General features: G+C 43.8%; 1 protein-coding gene and 1 long non-coding RNA gene across 3 annotated transcripts in view; one reads left to right on the forward strand and one right to left on the reverse strand.

Moving 5' to 3' along the window:
- The window catches only part of HSD17B2 (hydroxysteroid 17-beta dehydrogenase 2), a 91,887-nt gene extending 83,583 nt beyond the window's left edge, over nt 1–8,304 (forward strand). Inside the window, exons 4-5 of the mRNA XM_055554063.1 lie at nt 1,483–1,620; nt 7,523–8,304. Coding sequence (XP_055410038.1) covers nt 1,483–1,620; nt 7,523–7,884 — 500 coding nt within the window. The 3' untranslated portion in view covers nt 7,885–8,304. The remainder of the gene's footprint in view (nt 1–1,482; nt 1,621–7,522) is intronic.
- Nucleotides 6,967–14,160, reverse strand: LOC129632439 (uncharacterized). 2 transcript variants are annotated; one of them, XR_008704516.1, is made up of 2 exons: nt 13,079–14,160; nt 6,967–7,124 (listed from the first exon to the last, which is right to left on the reverse strand). It is a non-coding gene; the product is annotated as an uncharacterized LOC129632439 (long non-coding RNA). The 2 variants fall into 2 exon arrangements; XR_008704515.1 differs by lacking the exon at nt 13,079–14,160 and adding an exon at nt 8,315–8,459.
- Between the last annotated feature and the right edge of the window lie 2,595 nt (nt 14,161–16,755).

Consider the following 16,755-nt stretch of genomic DNA (forward strand, 5'->3'; position numbering starts at 1 on the left):
CTTAATCACTTCAATAAGAAGCAGCTTAAATACGTGGCAAGCAGGAATCAGAGTTTAACATTTGATGCCAGATTCTATATTGAAATTGCATCATTGTTAAGCTTCAGGACTCTTTCTTTTAAGTGACAGGGCCAAACCTCAAAGGAACTTAAAGAAGGAAGTAGGAGTTTACAAGCTCACTGACAGTTGCAAACAAGCTTCAGGGTGATCATAACTCTTCCCCCAGCTCCATCTCCATTTCAGTCCACAACCCTCCACCTCTAGCTTTCTGAACTCGCTTGTCACCACTTTCTTTTACTTACCTTCTGTGAGGTGGTGACCAAAATGGCCCCGGGAGTGCTGACATTTCACCATTATCACATGTAGATATCCAGGAATAAATGATAAAGCTATCTCCCTTCCACAATCTATATCAGGACTCTGCTCAGTTGAAGTCACATGCACAGCCCCAACCCAGTCTCCACGGCCAGGGGATGCAAGATCATGATTGGCCAGTCAGCCTCTCTTAATGATCACAGTACCCCTGACTGACAGCCTTCCTGCAAAGACAGAGGGGTAAGGGAGAATGTTTCCCAAAAGGAAGTTATGTGAGCCAGACCAAAGATTTATTTAAAAAAAAAAAAAAATTTTTTTTTTTGGCTGCACTGCCTGGCCTGTAAGATCTTAGGTTCCCCACCAGGGGTCAAACCTGAACCCTCTGCATTGGAAGCGTGGGGTCTTAACAGCTGGATCATCAGGGAAATCCTAGACCACAGCTTTAATAATCATGTAAGAAGAATAATGCTAATTGATATTAGCTCTTCTAGGTATCTCTTCAATGCCTGTGTTCCCTGCCCCCCAGTTTTACTGGGCTGCAATTTTCTTCCCAGGAGCAAGCATCTTTTCATTTCATGGCTGCAGTCACTGTCTACAGTAATTGGGTTCCCTTTTCTCCAAACTCTCTCTGCAGCATTTATTACTTAGAGTCTTTTTGATGACGGCCATTCTGACGGGTCATACCCTCTTACAGAGATATCCCACAGTTCCCTGTGGTGTCTGTTACTCCTTGCAGCAACGTGTTAAGCCCAAGTACAAGTACAGTAATGGAGTGAACAGTGCCCATTCTACCCCTCCTTCCCCCCAACATATGTCCACCCAGGACCTCAGAATGTAGGTTGGCCAAACCGGAAGGTCAGAGGTTGGGCAGATACTCTTTATTACATTAGCTTAATTGCTGGGAGAGACTGAGCCTTACACTTGGTTTGTCATTGGACCAGCTGTGATGGAACAGCCGTGGAAAGCAGAAGCAAAGGAAGCCAGACAGCAGCGTGACCAGGAACACACTCTTACCCGGGTACCAGGGGCCCTTGTCTTCCTTTGTCTGCCTTAGTCATTGCTGATTCCAGCTCCTGGCATGAAGTAGGTGCCATCTAAAAACTTAGTGGATGAACAAATAAAAACCTCAGACCTGATTTTTTTTTTTTTCCTCTTGTTATTCCCTAGGAGGGGTTCCAATGCAGAAAATGGCAGCCTATGGCTCATCCAAGGCAGCTCTGATCATGTTTTCATCAGTCCTGCGACAAGAGCTGTCCAAATGGGGAGTTAAAGTCTCTGTCATCCAGCCCGGAGGCTTCAAAACAAGTAGGTGTCTGAGCCCAAGAGCCCTGAAGTGTTCATTCTGGAAGAGATTCTGACAGATGTTCTGTTCTGACAGAGGTCAAATTGAACCTGTCAGCGGAGGACCAAAATGGGGTTGGGATGGGCGGGCCTTTCTTAAGCGTTTATGTGTGCTCAGTCGCTTCAGCTGTGTCCGACCCTTTGCGACCCTGGGGACTACAGCCCGCTAGGCCCCTCTGTCCATGGGATTCCGCAGACAAGCATATCGGAGTGGGTTGCCATGCCCTCCCCTGAAAATCTTCCTGACCCAGGGATCGAACCCCCGTCTCTTACTTCTCCTGCATTGGCAGCTAGGTTCTTTACCACTAGCGCCACCTGGGAAGTCCCTCTTTCAAGCACTGACGGCCAAGTGCCCGGCTTTGCAATGTATAGTTGCTCCCCTGCCTCCTCACACCAACAAATTATATTGATGTCATGTATTTTTTCAAACACCACCTCATCCCCTCTGGAGGATATGGATATGATCTGCCTCCTTCTACCCCGGGAGGAGATGGCTGTCCTTTCTTCTCCTCTTGCTGAATTTCTGGACTCTAGGGAGAGGCAAATGACCCCCCATGGCTCCGTCCTTAGTTCTGGGCCATCAAACATTTAATTGGTGATTTAAGCAAAGAGGTAAAAGAGCATGTCTAATAAAAAACCACACACTGGGAGAGGGATGCCTAACATGCTAAAGAACAAACCCTAGAGGTTTGAATATTAACTCAAACGCACCAGATGTAAATCTAAAAGAAAACCAGAACTTTGTCTTGAGGTATTTGGCAGCCAGGAATCTCCCAGAGCGGTCCAGGAGGAGCCAGGAGATGGTGAAAGGGTTCATCTGGGATGGAAACCTGGGGAAAGACACGTGGCCCATCTGGGTTGAGAGGTAGGACCAGAACTGTAGGAGTGGAGGGGAGGTGAAGTCTGGGGAGGGGTTTTCAGCCTGGGGACTCTCTGGGTGGGGAAAAGAGTTGAGGGGAGTTGATGGAGAAGGAGGGTGGGTCGGAGACAATGCCAAATGTGACAGCCTGAGAGACAGAGCGAGGAAAGCTGCCTGACAGCTAGTGGAAAAGGGGAGAATGATGAGCTGGCAGGGGCATTGAGGGCTTGGTGACACAGCCCACGTAAACTTCTAACACAGATGCAGGATGCACTACGGACCAGACAGCAGCCCGGCAATTAAGTGACTGTTTCAAGGACCCAGTGAAATTGTCATCGCTAGCATTTGGGGGCAGCTGCTCTTATCAGGCACTAGCCATTTTCCATACATTCCTTCTTGATGCTGTTGATCTTATTTTTTAAATTGAGAAATATATCGCATATACACAGTTTAGCAGACTGATAGAAACTCGTGCACTTAACATCCAGATCAAAAAACCTAAACATTTCCAGCTCCCAGAAGCCCCCATACGGTCCTCTCTGCTTTTGGCTCTCTCCTCCTTGCAACATTTAACCTCCTGTACTTTCTCTAACAATTATTTATTTGCTGTTCTTGACAGTGTTCCATGCATGCATGCATCCTCAAACAATAGTTTGCCTTTATTAGTTTTAGAGCTTTGAACGGAATCAACATGTATGTAATCTTTTGTGTCTGTCTTTTTTCTCAAAATATTGTTTTCACAATTCTTCTGTGCTGTGCATAGCTGTAGTTCATCCATTTTTGTTGCTGTGTCGTATTCTGTGAATATGCCACAAATTTTTCTACTATCAATGGGATATTTGGGTTGCTTTGGACTTCCCTGGTGGCTCAGATGGTAAAGAATCTGGCTGTAATGCAGGAGATCTGGGTTTGATCCCTGGGTTGAAAAGATCCCCTGGAGAAGGGAATGTCTACCCACTCCAGTATTCTGGACTGGACAATTCCATGGACAGAGTAGCCTGGCAGACTACAGTTCATGGGGTTGCAAAGAGTCAGACACGACTGAGCAACTTTTTCTTCTTTCTTTCCTTCTTCTTTGGACAATTGTGAACAATTCTGTGGAGCTCCTGGCACATGTACTGTGGTGTATGTGTGTGTGTGTGTGTGTGTGTGTGATTTTTCCTATGACACATACCCAGGAATGGGATGACTGGGTCATAGATTTTCATTGTCTTCAACTTTACTGGATAATTGTAAATTGTTCCCTTAATTATCATTCCAATTTTACTCCCATCCTTTCTGTATATGTCTTAATTTACATCACATCCCTGAGGGGTAGGTTTATTTGACATCATTCACCAGGCGAGGACACTCCTATAGGGTGGGTAACAGATATTCCAGCATGGACGTCTATGACACCACAGTGGTGGGGAATTAAAACTCAGATCTCTTGGTGTAGTGCCTGGTTCTTTTATATCATAAACCAAGCTGCTCTCAATTTAAAGCTGACATTTGGGGACTTCCCTGGTGGCCCAGTGGGCTTTCCTGATAGCTCAGAGTCCACCTGCAATGCAGGAGACCCTGGTTTCATTCCTGGGTCAGGAAGATCCGTTCAAGAAGGGATAGGCTACTCACTCCAGTATTCTTGGGCTTCCCTCATGGCTCAGCTTGTAAAGAATCCATCTGCAATGTGGGAGATCTGGGTTCAGTTCCTGGGTTGGGAAAATCCTCTGGAGAGGGAAAGGCTACCAACTCCAGTATTCTGGCCTGGAGAATTCCATGGACTGTATAGTCCATGGGGTCTCAAAGAGTTGGACATGACTGAGCAACTTTCCCTTCACTTCACACTGGCAGTCCAGTGGTTGGGACTCCATGCTTCCACTGAGGGGGTTGGGGTTCAATCCCTGATCACAGGGAAGATCCCACCACACATGCCACACAGTGGGGCCAAAAACAATAAGTAAAATGAAAAATAAGGCTGATATTTGCTGGGCTCTCTAAAGGTAAGAGGCCAGATGGTAGAGGGCTGAGGACTTATGTCTGACATTTGAATTGGGAGATGAGAAAAGGAATCTTTAGGGACACAGAATTTCTGAAGACATTCAAGGAGACATCAGATTTTTGGGGTCCTTTGCAATAAAAATAGCTAGAACATTTTGCACTCCAAGCACATTTTAAGATTTTATGTGATCCCCTGGAAAAGGAAATGACAACCCACTCCAGTATTCTTGCCTGGGAAATCCCACTGATGGAGGAGCCTGGTGGGCTACAGTCCACGGGGGTCACAAAGATGCGACATGACTGAGCGACTGAACACACACGAGGCAGGCATCACAATAGTCCCATTTCATAGGTAGAAAACTGAGGCTCAGAGGAGTTAAGGGATTTCTCAAGCCACAGAGCTGAGATGAGCTAGTGTTTGGATTTGGAACCCAGTCATCTTAACAGTTTTATTGTACATGGCCTCAAAATGGCAGGGGATGGGCAACAGTATGTCAGAAGAGGAAGATGAAGTTTGATCAAAGGCTGGTGGCTTTGTCATCAATAAACATAGCTTTGGGGATTGTGGGTAGGGCAGGTGCAAGAGTGATTAGAATGTCCATGAGATGTTCAGCGAGGGAGGAAGTGGAAAGAAAAGAAACCCCCTAGTCTGTGAGAGCAGAGACTAGGGAAGAAGCAGCTGGAGGAACCATAGTTCATGCAAACATGTTTTCCAAGTCAAAGAAGCCCCCAGAGTGGTAATTGTCAGGGTAATCATTTCTTTAAGTATGGGTGTCAGGGTGTCATGCCTTCATGAAAAGAAATGAGCAAGTGAAACCCCATTTGGGCTTCCTCACTGTTCTGATATCCAGGAGTCACCCAGGCTGGCAAACAAGATTCATCCCCACAGCAATCCCTGTGCAATCACACACTTTGCAGGAGGGAGTGTGGGTTGCTACAACCTTTCTGGAAAGGAATCTGGCAGTAGCTATTAAAATTCAAAATATACCTGTTTTTTGACCGGATCGTCACCCTCTGGGGACAGTAGCCTAAAGAAGTAAAGGGTGAAAAACAAAAGGATATATTGTGCTAGGTTGTTGATGGCAGCACTGCCTGAAATGGGGAAACTAGGAGCGACTGGCTCGTCCCTTGATTGAGAAGTGGTGACTAAAAACTGCTCGGTGGAAAATTCTGCAGCTCTGGTTTAAACCTCGAGCCATTGACCAGGAGGCAGGTCTGTGATTTATTACTAAGCAAGCAAACCAAAAACAAAACCTGCAAACAAACAAAAAATATATACCATATGTGTTTTCATTTAGTATGATCCTTTCTGCGTTTTGTTTGTGAAAACACAAATGAAATGAAATTAAGCTGAAGTCAAACATACATGTATATGTTTATGAAGTAGGAGGGACTGTAAAATGACACAAAACTGTGAGTGACCTCAGAGGAGAGTAATTTTTTAAAAATATGCATCTCCTTATTATTCATTATTTATACAATAAGCAGACATTGCTACTATATTTTAAAGTAAAATATGGATATTATTGGGCTTTCCTGGTAGCTAAGCTGGTAAAGAACCCGTCTGCAATGCAGGAGACCCAGGTTTGATTCCTGGGTCAGGAAGATCCCCTAGAGAAGGGGTAGGTTACCCACTCCAGTATTCTTGGGCTTCCCTGGTAGTTCAGATGGTAAAGAGTCGGCCTGTAATGAGGGAGACATGGGTTCGATCCTGGGTTGGGAAGATCCCCTGGAGGAGGGCATGACAACCCACTCTAGTATTCTTGCCTGGAGAATTCCATGGACAGGGGAGCTTGGTGGGCTATTCCCCATGGGGTCACAAAGAGCTGGACATGACTGAGCTACTAAGCACAGCACAGCACATAGATATTGTTAAATTTTCTATAATAAGCAAGAATTTACTTCTATATTAAATTATGGTTATATATTTAATCATTATGTGTTAAATTTTAATGTGTTGTTTAAAATGAAAGTTTTATTTATTAAATAGATAAAATCATGTTCAAGATTTTTTATTTTTTAACTTTTTTTTCTTTTTTGGCTGCAAGGCTTTTGGGACCTTCCCTGACCAAGGATTTAACCTGGGCAATGGCAGTAGAAACCCAGAATTCCAACCACTAGGCTACCAAGGAATTCCCAATGTCATATATTTAACTTAATACGCAGGTATTACTGCTATATTTTTAAAAGTGGACTGAGGGGCCTGGCAGGCCACAGTCCATAGGGTTGCAAAGAGTCGGACACAACTGAGGTGACTTGGCACATTGGCATAGATAATATATACATTATATTGTATATTGTATTTAATAGTCATGAAAAGATATGTACTAGAATATTTATGGCAACACTATTTCTAAGAGCCTCAAATTGAAAACAACCCCAAGGGCCATCATAGTATAACAGATCAATAATTTATGGCATGTTTACAGAATGGAAAGCTATTGACTACGCAATACATGTACCCATGTGTGTGTGCGTCTAAAGTCAGGCAAAACTCTATTTTGTTTATTGGAACAGTTGCTCCTGGGAAAGGAGCCTTGGCTGGTTTTTCCTTTTCTTGGTCTGGCTGCTGGTTACATGAGCTGTTCAGTTTGTGGAAACCTAGTCTTCTGTGTCCTGTTCTGTATGCCTGTTTAAAAGAATAGAATTGCCATTATAAAGCACATACTTTAGGATTTCCCTTTAAGACTTCACCTTCCAATCAGGGGCTGTGGGTTCAATCCCTGGTGGGGGAGCTAAGATTCCACATGCCTCTCTGACCAAAACAAACAAACCAACCAACCAGAACATCAACAACAGAAACAATACTGTATCAAATTCAGTAGAGACTTTAAAAATGACTCACATCCAAAAATCTTAAAAAAATAAAAAAACAAAGCACTTACTTTAAAAGGCATTTGGGAATGTCCTTCCCGACAGAAACCAATCTACAAGAGCCTTTTTCCCAGTTAGGGGTAGGACATGCCTGTTCTGGCCTTCCCAGCATCTGAGCCTCTCTCTCTCTTTTTTTTTTTTCTTGCATCTCAGACATCTCAGGCACGAGTCAAATGTGGGAGAAGCTGGAGAGGACTGTCCTGGACAACCTTTCCCCTGAAGTGCAAGAGGACTACGGCCAGGACTATATCCTTAGCGAACGTAGTTTTCTCAACTTAATGAAAACCTGCACTGATCCAGACATCTCCCCAGTGCTCCTGGACGTTCGGCATGCCATCTCTGCTCAGAGCCCCTTTGCATTTTATGCGCCGGGGAAATTGTCTTATCTGTGGCTCTGTTTTGCTTCCGTCAGCCCTACTGGCATATTTGATTATCTTAGCAGAAAAATATACACCTACAGTAAGAAGATGCCCAGAGTGTTAAGCACATCTAACTGGGAGAATGAGGCTAGGTAGGCTATGTAGGCAACTCAGTGGGAAATGTTAAGCGTCTTGGAATAAAAAGAAATCTCAAGCTTCTCATTAAAGTTGCGGTTTCCTACCTTGCAGCCCCTGTGAATTCTGTTGGTTGAATAGGGAGACAGGAGGGAAGGGGGCAGGGCACAACTTTTAAAAGCATGATAGTGGCATTGAGCATATGACAAAACAAACAAACAAACAAACAAAAACTGGTTAGAACCAACTAGGCCCATGTTGCTGGAAGATTCAACTTCCAGTGGATTGAGCCTCATCAGACGCTTATCACAATGTGCTACCTACGTGCCACACTCACAGGTGCCAGGACAGTTCTGAAGCCAACCATAAAAGGCCAGAGAGCGGGCAGTGCTCCAATTCCTGAAAATCCTTACCCCTTCCCCGAAACAGTTGGAGTGACCCTCCCACTCACCTGTTAGCTTATCAAATCACCAAGCCCATAAAAACTGACTGCCCCATATTTCAGGGCTGCTCTCCAAGCCTTTTGAGATGGCCCACACTCGGTCTGTGGAGTGTATATCTTTCTCAATAAATCTACTTTTTACCTATCACTCTTCTGCAATGAGACATAAAGCACCTGAACTTCATTAAGTCCTGAGACCAGGTGGGCGATTTCAATTAAAATACAGTGGGTTTGAGGGGCTTCTTTGGTGGTCCAGTGGTTGGGAATCCACCTGCCATTGCAGAGGACATAGGTTTTGATCCCTGGTCCAGAAAGATCCCACGTGCTGAAATGCCACAGGGCAACTAAACCCATGAGCTACAAATACCGAAGCCTGTGCTCACTAGAGCCTGTGCTCTGCAACAAGAGAAGCCACTGCAATGAGAAGCCCATGTGCAGCAATGAAGACCCAAGGCAGCCAAAAATAAATACAAATTTGAAAAAAAAAAAAAAAAAAAAAGGACAATGGGTTTGAGTCCCAATCTGAGTTGCATAGTTTCAATAGGACTTACTGGAGGGGAGACATGATCACCATGGAGAACATCAATTGGGTGTTTACTTTGCCCTGGATAGATATCAGACATTCTCTCATCTAGTTCTTATTAGAGAATGGAGGTAGGTATCTTCACCCCTGTTTAATAGGCAATGGAATTAAGTATCGGAGAGGTTAAATTCCTCGATCACAGTCACACAGCTAGCAAAAGGCAGAGCTAGAATTGAAATCCAGGTTGGACTCCACTGCCTGCCAGGAGAGGGAAAGAGAAAGAGAGATGAAGAAAGAAAACAGAGCAGGATGGGAGAAGAGGAGGAAGAAATGGCAAGGACCACAGTGAAAGTGAGCCTTTCTCAATGTGCACTGATGTCTTGCTGCAACTTCTGCATCCAAGGTATTGGATTCATTGTCTGTAACCAGTGCTCCATGCCCTTCTTCTCCCTTCCTCTACCCAAGGAGCCCTGGGGATAACGGGATGAGGCCTCCCATCTCAAGCACAGGCCCTGAGGTCTTTTGGCTGGATTGGTGTCCATGGTAACCATCCCTGTGGCCTCCATATGAGCATGCAGGATGGAAAAGCCAGCATCGTTACTTGCAGAAGTCCAGCTGAAGGGAGCAACGTGAGATACTAAGTAGCCAAGTTCACTTAGTAGAGGTGCAAGGGGAGGAGCTGGTGAACAGAGGGGGCATGAAAGTAACTAGAAAGAAAACCAGCTTGACACGAGGGAAGTAGAGATCCAGATCTCTTGCTCATCGCAAACCACCCTTTGTCTCATTTTCTTTCTAGACTGTGCAGGTTCTTTTTCTATTTTTCAACCCCATGGAGATTTAGGGCCATCTTTTGGGTTTGCGAAAGAGATGGACACGACTTAGCAACAAAAAACAACAACAGAGGGAAAGAAACCACAGCACAGTCAGTTTGGTTGGAGAAAGACTGACCACCTTTCACCACCACTCTGGCCATGACCCCTTGGGTTTGGGTGGAAGTGGGAGGTCTGGAAACATCACTGAGGCTCATGGAGAGAAGAAGAGAATTCTAGGATGAAGACCCAGGGCGTCTATTAGGGTGGTTTGGGGGAATACTGTAGCAGCGGCCACTTGAGCTAGGGGCTGATGTGAGGATAAGAAATCCAACCAAAAAGCTGGTGAAGATGAGACATCACCATTTCCCTGGTACTTTGAAAACACACCAGCTCCTATGGACCCAGACTCTGAGGATTAGGGCAAGCAAAAGAGAAAGAGATGGTAGGGGAAGGGATCTGGAATTCTACTTCACAGTCACCTGGAGACCCTGTTTTAAACCAGAAGAGGCTAAGTTACCTGTAAGTATTAACAAGCATTAAAATAATTTTCAGGGACTTCCCTGGAGATCTAATGGTGAGGACTTTGCCTTCCAATGCAGGGGTGTGGGTTCAGTCCCTGGTTGGGGAGTTAAGTTCCCATGTGCCTCATGGTCAAGAAACCAGAACATAAACAACAAAAACAATACTGTAACAAATTCAATGAAAACTTTTAAAATGGTACAGATTAAAAAAACTAAAAACATATAAGTTAGATATATCTCAATTTTAGAACAATACCTACAGGTTCTCAGAAAATAAGAGAGACAAGTACTACATACAAAATACCGTGTCTGGACCATGTCTGCACAGTAATTAATGTTCCTGGTTTACTACAATAAAACAGTAAGAGCTAATGGCAGAGGGAAGCCCCAATATTGGAGTATTTGTCATATTCTTAGGGGAAGGCATAATGAACAGGTATTTCAACAACAGGACTCTTGGCAAAAAGTATTTTATCTTCCCCAGTCCTGCTTTCTGTTCAAGGGCAGAATACAAGGTACATTTAATACCTGGGCACACAGCATCACATGCAAATTGCATGCAAGCCTGTACCCATGCCCCATTTATCTCTTCACTCTCTGTATTTTCCCAATACTGGCAGAGGGAAGCGGGCCATCCTCACAACCCAGGATAAGAGGGAGAAATCAGAAAAAAGCATGTGGTGAAAATATGATTTCTTTTATTACATAGGGAGCTGATAAAGGTCTACAAATAAACTTTACTACATTATTGAATGGAACATTAAATTTCATGAGTTTCATTATACTGGTGATAAATCTGTGTTTTGGGATGCCATTCTGGATGATGTAATTCTGAGAAAGAGTAATTCCATGCAAATGGCTCTGATGAGGTGTTGGTACCTCCTGCCCAGTAAAAGTCCCCAGTCCAACTCACACATAAATGTCCACTCAGGGACCCAGGACCCCTGAACACTTGGTCAAGAGAAGTTCCAAACAATATTTCTCTGTTGATTTATCTTATAAGCCAATATTTCTCCTGGGATCTCAAGTGTAGGGTGTTCATGGCAGGACCAGGTGGGTGTTTCGGAGACTCAGCTTAATATCCAGATCAGAATTCCACAGCAAGAAACAAGAAGCAAAAGGAAAGGAAGTTGGGAATCAATGTAAAGGTTGAATATATGTTTGTCTGAAGTTGCTTATTCTTTTGCCTGCCTAGCATTTCTTTGGCAGAGGATTTTAGTGAGATGGTCCTTCAAGGGACTTCACACCCCTATCATAGGGGTGGGCATGTGACCCAGGCTGGCCAATCAATTTATACTTTTGGATCCAGTGATTGGTTCAGAGGTGGACATATGACAAAAGAAGAACCAGTCATGATTCCTGATTGTGGGAGGACTGCTAATGGGCACTGGGAGAAAAATGCTATCCTTTCCCACTGCAATGTCCATGTTAAACTGCAGCTTCTAGACCCCACAGAGGAGAATCTGGTAGAGAATAAAGCCAGGATAGAGGAAAATGTACCAGAATGATGAAGAAAAATCAAAGAGTGATGACATAGTTTGAGTCCCTTGATCTGGCTATACCTGCATATCTACTGTTTGGACTGATTTCCAAATTGTGTGAGTGGATACATTTTCTTCAATCTATTTTGAGTTGGGTTTCTATCTTTTGCAACAGAATTAGTTTCTGACAAATATACACTGTAGGAGGAATTCAGTGAAGAATGAAGAGTAAAATAATGCTTGATGGAGAAAATAGGTAATGTCACAATATCGTAGGAGAGGAAGAAAGGGATGAAACTAAAGAAAAAAAAGGTTAGCGTAGGTGATATTATGGTTTAGTGGCCCTCTTCCATAGAAAGGCAATTATTTCTGTTAAAATTTATTTTGGGATTTTATCCTCAAAGTCTGTGGGGGCTTCCTGGTAGCTCAGCAGTAAAGAAGCCACCTGCAATGCAGGAGGTGCAGGAGACTCGGGTTCAATCCCTGGGTCAGGAAGACCCCCCGGAGGGGGAAATAGCAAACCAGTCCTGTATTATTGCCTGGAAAACTCGGTGAACAGAGGAACCTGGTGGGCTATGGTCCATGGGATCACAAAGAGTCAGACATAGCTGAGCAACAGAAAACACACATATGCCCCAAAATCTGTGAGCATGGTCCCTCAGGGAAAAGGTGATGCAAAATTCTTTCTGGACCCAATAGTGGGGATCAAAGATTTCATCTGATCACTGGCAATTCTAGACTATTGAAATCACACTTGGCTAGAAGAACAGTGGTAGGTACACTGTGTCTAGTGTGGTAGGACACCCTGTCCTGGATCATCACATAACCTCTTTATCATATTGCAAAATATGGAGATGACTAAAGTGAAAATCCCAGCTTACCATGGGAAGCAGGAAGATCAACAAAGAAACTCAAAACTTTTGTCCTCAATTATTTGTTCTTCTCAAGTTCTCTCATCCACACGAGAGTGTTCTGGCCTCTGGCAATTGCCCTAGGAATTCTACCACAGAGATAATTTTGTTTAGTTCTGCTTTCTGTTCTTCTTCCTGTTTTGATAATAGGTAATAATTCACTGCTGGATAGCATGTAACCTCTTTCTTTGACTTGTCCTATACGCTTTCCCCTTACTGGCCGAGATGAAGTAATTCCATATAGAGAAGGTCCTAACTGAAAACGCTATTCTTTAGACTGGGTATGACTTTTTGGTAAGACTTAAATGTTTATGCAAGACATTTTCATTGATGAACACAAAATTTACACTTTCATCTTGAATATTTATAGCATTCAAGTATACTGGGACTGGAAAAATCATAGAAGGGCTATTAATATTAATATATTATATTAATATTAATATATATCATAGACATTGCAATGACTGGAATTTTTTGGCAGGGGTTTGGCGTGGGGGGGCGTTGTGCTTTTCAGCATCCGCTTACCTTATTTGGAAGTTATTCCCCAGGTGTGAGATCTTGGTGGAAAGCAATGCTTTTCCTCCACTTATAGAAGCCACAGGTCTAAAGCCCGTCTCTTCCAGAATCAAGGACTTGGGCATCACGAACAGACATATGACCTTCCAAGGATCTGGGGTGTTGATTGACGAAAGAGTAGTGGTCTCCTACAAATGACGGTTGTTGTATTTCCTGTCTCTTAATCTTTTGGAGGCATTTGGTCCCATCAATTCTATTTTTTCCAATCTATTCTTCCAGGCTTGCCTTGATTAAGTGAATCAACTCCCATTTTGCTCAAAGAGGTCAGAACTCAGTTTCTGGGACTTCCCTGGTGGTCCAGTGGTTAAGACTCCATGCTTCCACTACAGAGAGGTGGGTTCAATTCCTGATTGGGGAACTAAGATCCCACATGCTGTGCAGCACAGCCAAAAATTTAAAAACAAAACAAAGCAACTCTGTGTCTGTTACTTGCAACTACGAGTATTTTAATTATCTCCTTCTCCTCCTTATCATCATCACAGTGTTTTCAAAGGCTCGCTCCCAAAACACAGCCCCATGTCTTCGTGGGTCTCAAGAAGGATGCTCCCTCTACAAAGAGGGATGGAGTGTATATTTCTTCTTGTGTAGCATCCCAATAAGCCTCTCCTCCTCTCCTGCTCCATCTAGGACTCCTGGTCTTTCCATTTCAAAGTCAAAGGATGACCCTCTCCTCCTCCTTCACTTGGATTTGTTTTTGTTTTGTGTTTTGAATTCTGGTTAATATTGCTCCAAACATGTCACATTCTTGGTGGCAGAGCAGCAAGGTGGTATGCTGCTGCTGCTAAGTTGCTTCAGTCGTGTCCGACTCTGTGCGACCCCAGAGATGGCAGCCCACCAGGCTCCCCCGTCCCTGGGATTCTCCAGGCAAGAACACTGGAGTGGGTTGCCATTTCCTTCTCCAACGCATGAAAGTGAAAAGTGAAAGTGAAGTCGCTCAGTCGTGTCCGACTCCTAGGGACCCCATGGACCGCAGTCCACCTGGCTCCTCCGTCCATGGGATTTTCCAGGCAAGAGTACTGGAGTGGGGTGCCAGTGCCTTCTCCTGCAAGGTGGTATAATATGGGTATTTTGGAGTTATTTTTACAGAGTGTTAATGCATCCCCTCCAATTCATATGTTGAAAACCTACACCACCGTGTGGTGGTATTAGGAGGTGGAGCCTTTGGGAGGTAATTAGGTCATGAGGGTGTAGCCCTCATGATGGGATTAGTGCCCTTAGAAGAAAGGAGAGAGCTTGCTTTTCTTTCTCCCTGCTCTGAAGATAAAAGATGATGTCCATCTGCACACCAGGAAGTGGGTCTTGTGCAGACACCAGATCTGTTGGCATATTGATCTTGGACTTGCCACACTCCAGAACTGTGAGAAATAAATGGTCTGTTGTTGAAGCTGTTTTGTGTATGGTGATTTGTTATAATAGTCAGTGACGAAGATGCACAGACTTGGGTTCAAATCTTGGGTCTGTTGTTCAGCAGCTGGGTGACCTTAAGCAAGCTGATGAACTCCTCTGCATCTGTGGGATCTTCTTTTTCTTAAGATGCAAGAAGTAATGCTAATCTCATACAATGACTGTGACAGTAGGGTCATAATGCAAAGGGGTTTAGCCAGTGCCTAGCACTTAAGAAGGGCCCCCAAACATAGGATAATGGTGGCTGGCTTTCTCTTCTTTGTATCTGAGCACAATGGTGTGGAGATGAAGTTCCCTTGGTATGTCCCTTCTAGGTTGAGGTTGGACGGTGGGATGACTGGTGGTTGGCTAATACTTCTTCCTCTCACAAGAGTACAAGGTAGTCTTTCATAGATAAACAGTGAAGTTCACATTTCCTACTCTTGCTGGTAAGAATTTCTACTTTTTTTTTTTTTTTTTAAAGCTAACAATCATTTCTGTCTTCCTATGTGCCAGGAATTCTGCTGAGCAATTTAATCAACTAAGTCAATCCTTACAATAACACTATGACACACACACTTTATTAACATCTTCATTTTTAGGTAGGAAATCAGGCTTAGAAAGTCAATCTGCTCCAAGTCATACAGCTAGTATGTAGTAAAACTAAGGTGTTTTTTTTTTTTTTAAATTGTGGTAAAATATACATAATATACAAATTAACCATTTTAACCACTTTTAAGTACACAATTCAGTGGCATATAAAGGATCATGGCATCCAGTCCCACCACTTCGGGAGAAATAGATGGGGAAACAGTGGAAACAGTGTCAGACTTTATTTTTCTGGGCTCCAAAATCACTGCAGATGGTGACTGCAGCCATGAAATTAAAAGACGCTTACTCCTTGGAAGGAAAGTGATGACCAACCTAGACAGCATATTCAAAAGCAGAGACATTACTTTGCCAACAAAGGTCCATCTAGTTAAGGCTATGGTTTTTCCTGTGGTCATGTATGGATGTGAGAGTCGGACTGTGAAGAAGGCTGAGCGCCGAAGAATTGATGCTTTTGAACTGTGGTGTTGGAGAAGACTCTTGAGAGTCCCTAGGACTGCAAGGAGATCCAACCAGTCCATTCTGAAGGAGATCAGCCCTGGGATTTCTTTGGAAGGAATGATGCTAAAGCTGAAACTTCAGTACTTTGTCCACCTCATGCGAAGAGTTGACTCATTGGAAAAGACTCTGATGCTGGGAGGGATTGGGGGCAGGAGGAGAAGGGGACGACAGAGGATGAGATGGCTGGATGGCATCACTGACTCAATGGACGTGAGTCTGAGTGAACTCTGGGAGTTGGTGATGGACAGGGAGGCCTGGCGTGCTGCGATTCATGGGGTCGCAAAGAGTCGGACACAACTGAGTAACTGATCTGATCTGATCTGAACTACTACTGTGTGACTACCACCACTATTCATTCCCAGAACTTTTTTACTATCCCAAGAGTTGAGCTTTTTAAGTTGAATTTGTGCAGTGTCTATTTTTTTTCTTTTTTTGGTCTGTGTCACTTGGCATGTGGAACTTTAAGTTTCCTGACCACGGATGGAACCCACACACCCTGCACTGGAAGCATGGGGTCTTAACCCTAATACCACTAGGAACATCTTCAACTTCTAATTTGTGAATGGAGCCTATTGTGAAGCAGTTAGAGTATAAATTCTTTGAGTGTTCAAACCTCAGATATGCCTTTGATGAGCTGTGAGGTCTTGGGGGAAGTTACTTGATTTTTTTGTGCCTCAGTACCTTCCTCTGTAAATGGAGAGCATGATAATTAATGGTGCCTGTCTTATAGAGTGGTTATCATATCAAGTGATATTAAGTACTTAGAATTCACGTGTAGATATTAGACACACAATAAGCATTAGTTGTTATTACTCCCTAGTGCTAATTATAGGGTGCTGTGGTCCTGATGGAAGGAAAGCTGGCACATCAGAGCATTAGGAAAGATGCTGTGATGTGGAGAGGGCTTTGGACCACATGGATTTTGTTCAAGTTCACTTCTTTGAGCTGGACTTGAGGTGATAAATCACTTCCTTGAATCAAGTTGATGGGATTCCAGGACGGTCTGGATGGTCCAGTGATTAAGATTCTGTGCTTCTGATGCACGAGTTGTGGGTTTGATCTCTGGTCAGGGAGATACCACATGCTGTGTGATGAGGCCAGATGAAGACAAAAAAAAAAAAAAAAAAAAGAGC

This window comes from Bubalus kerabau, chromosome 17 (assembly GCF_029407905.1).
Source record: "Bubalus kerabau isolate K-KA32 ecotype Philippines breed swamp buffalo chromosome 17, PCC_UOA_SB_1v2, whole genome shotgun sequence".
NCBI classification, from domain to species: Eukaryota; Metazoa; Chordata; class Mammalia; order Artiodactyla; family Bovidae; genus Bubalus; species Bubalus kerabau.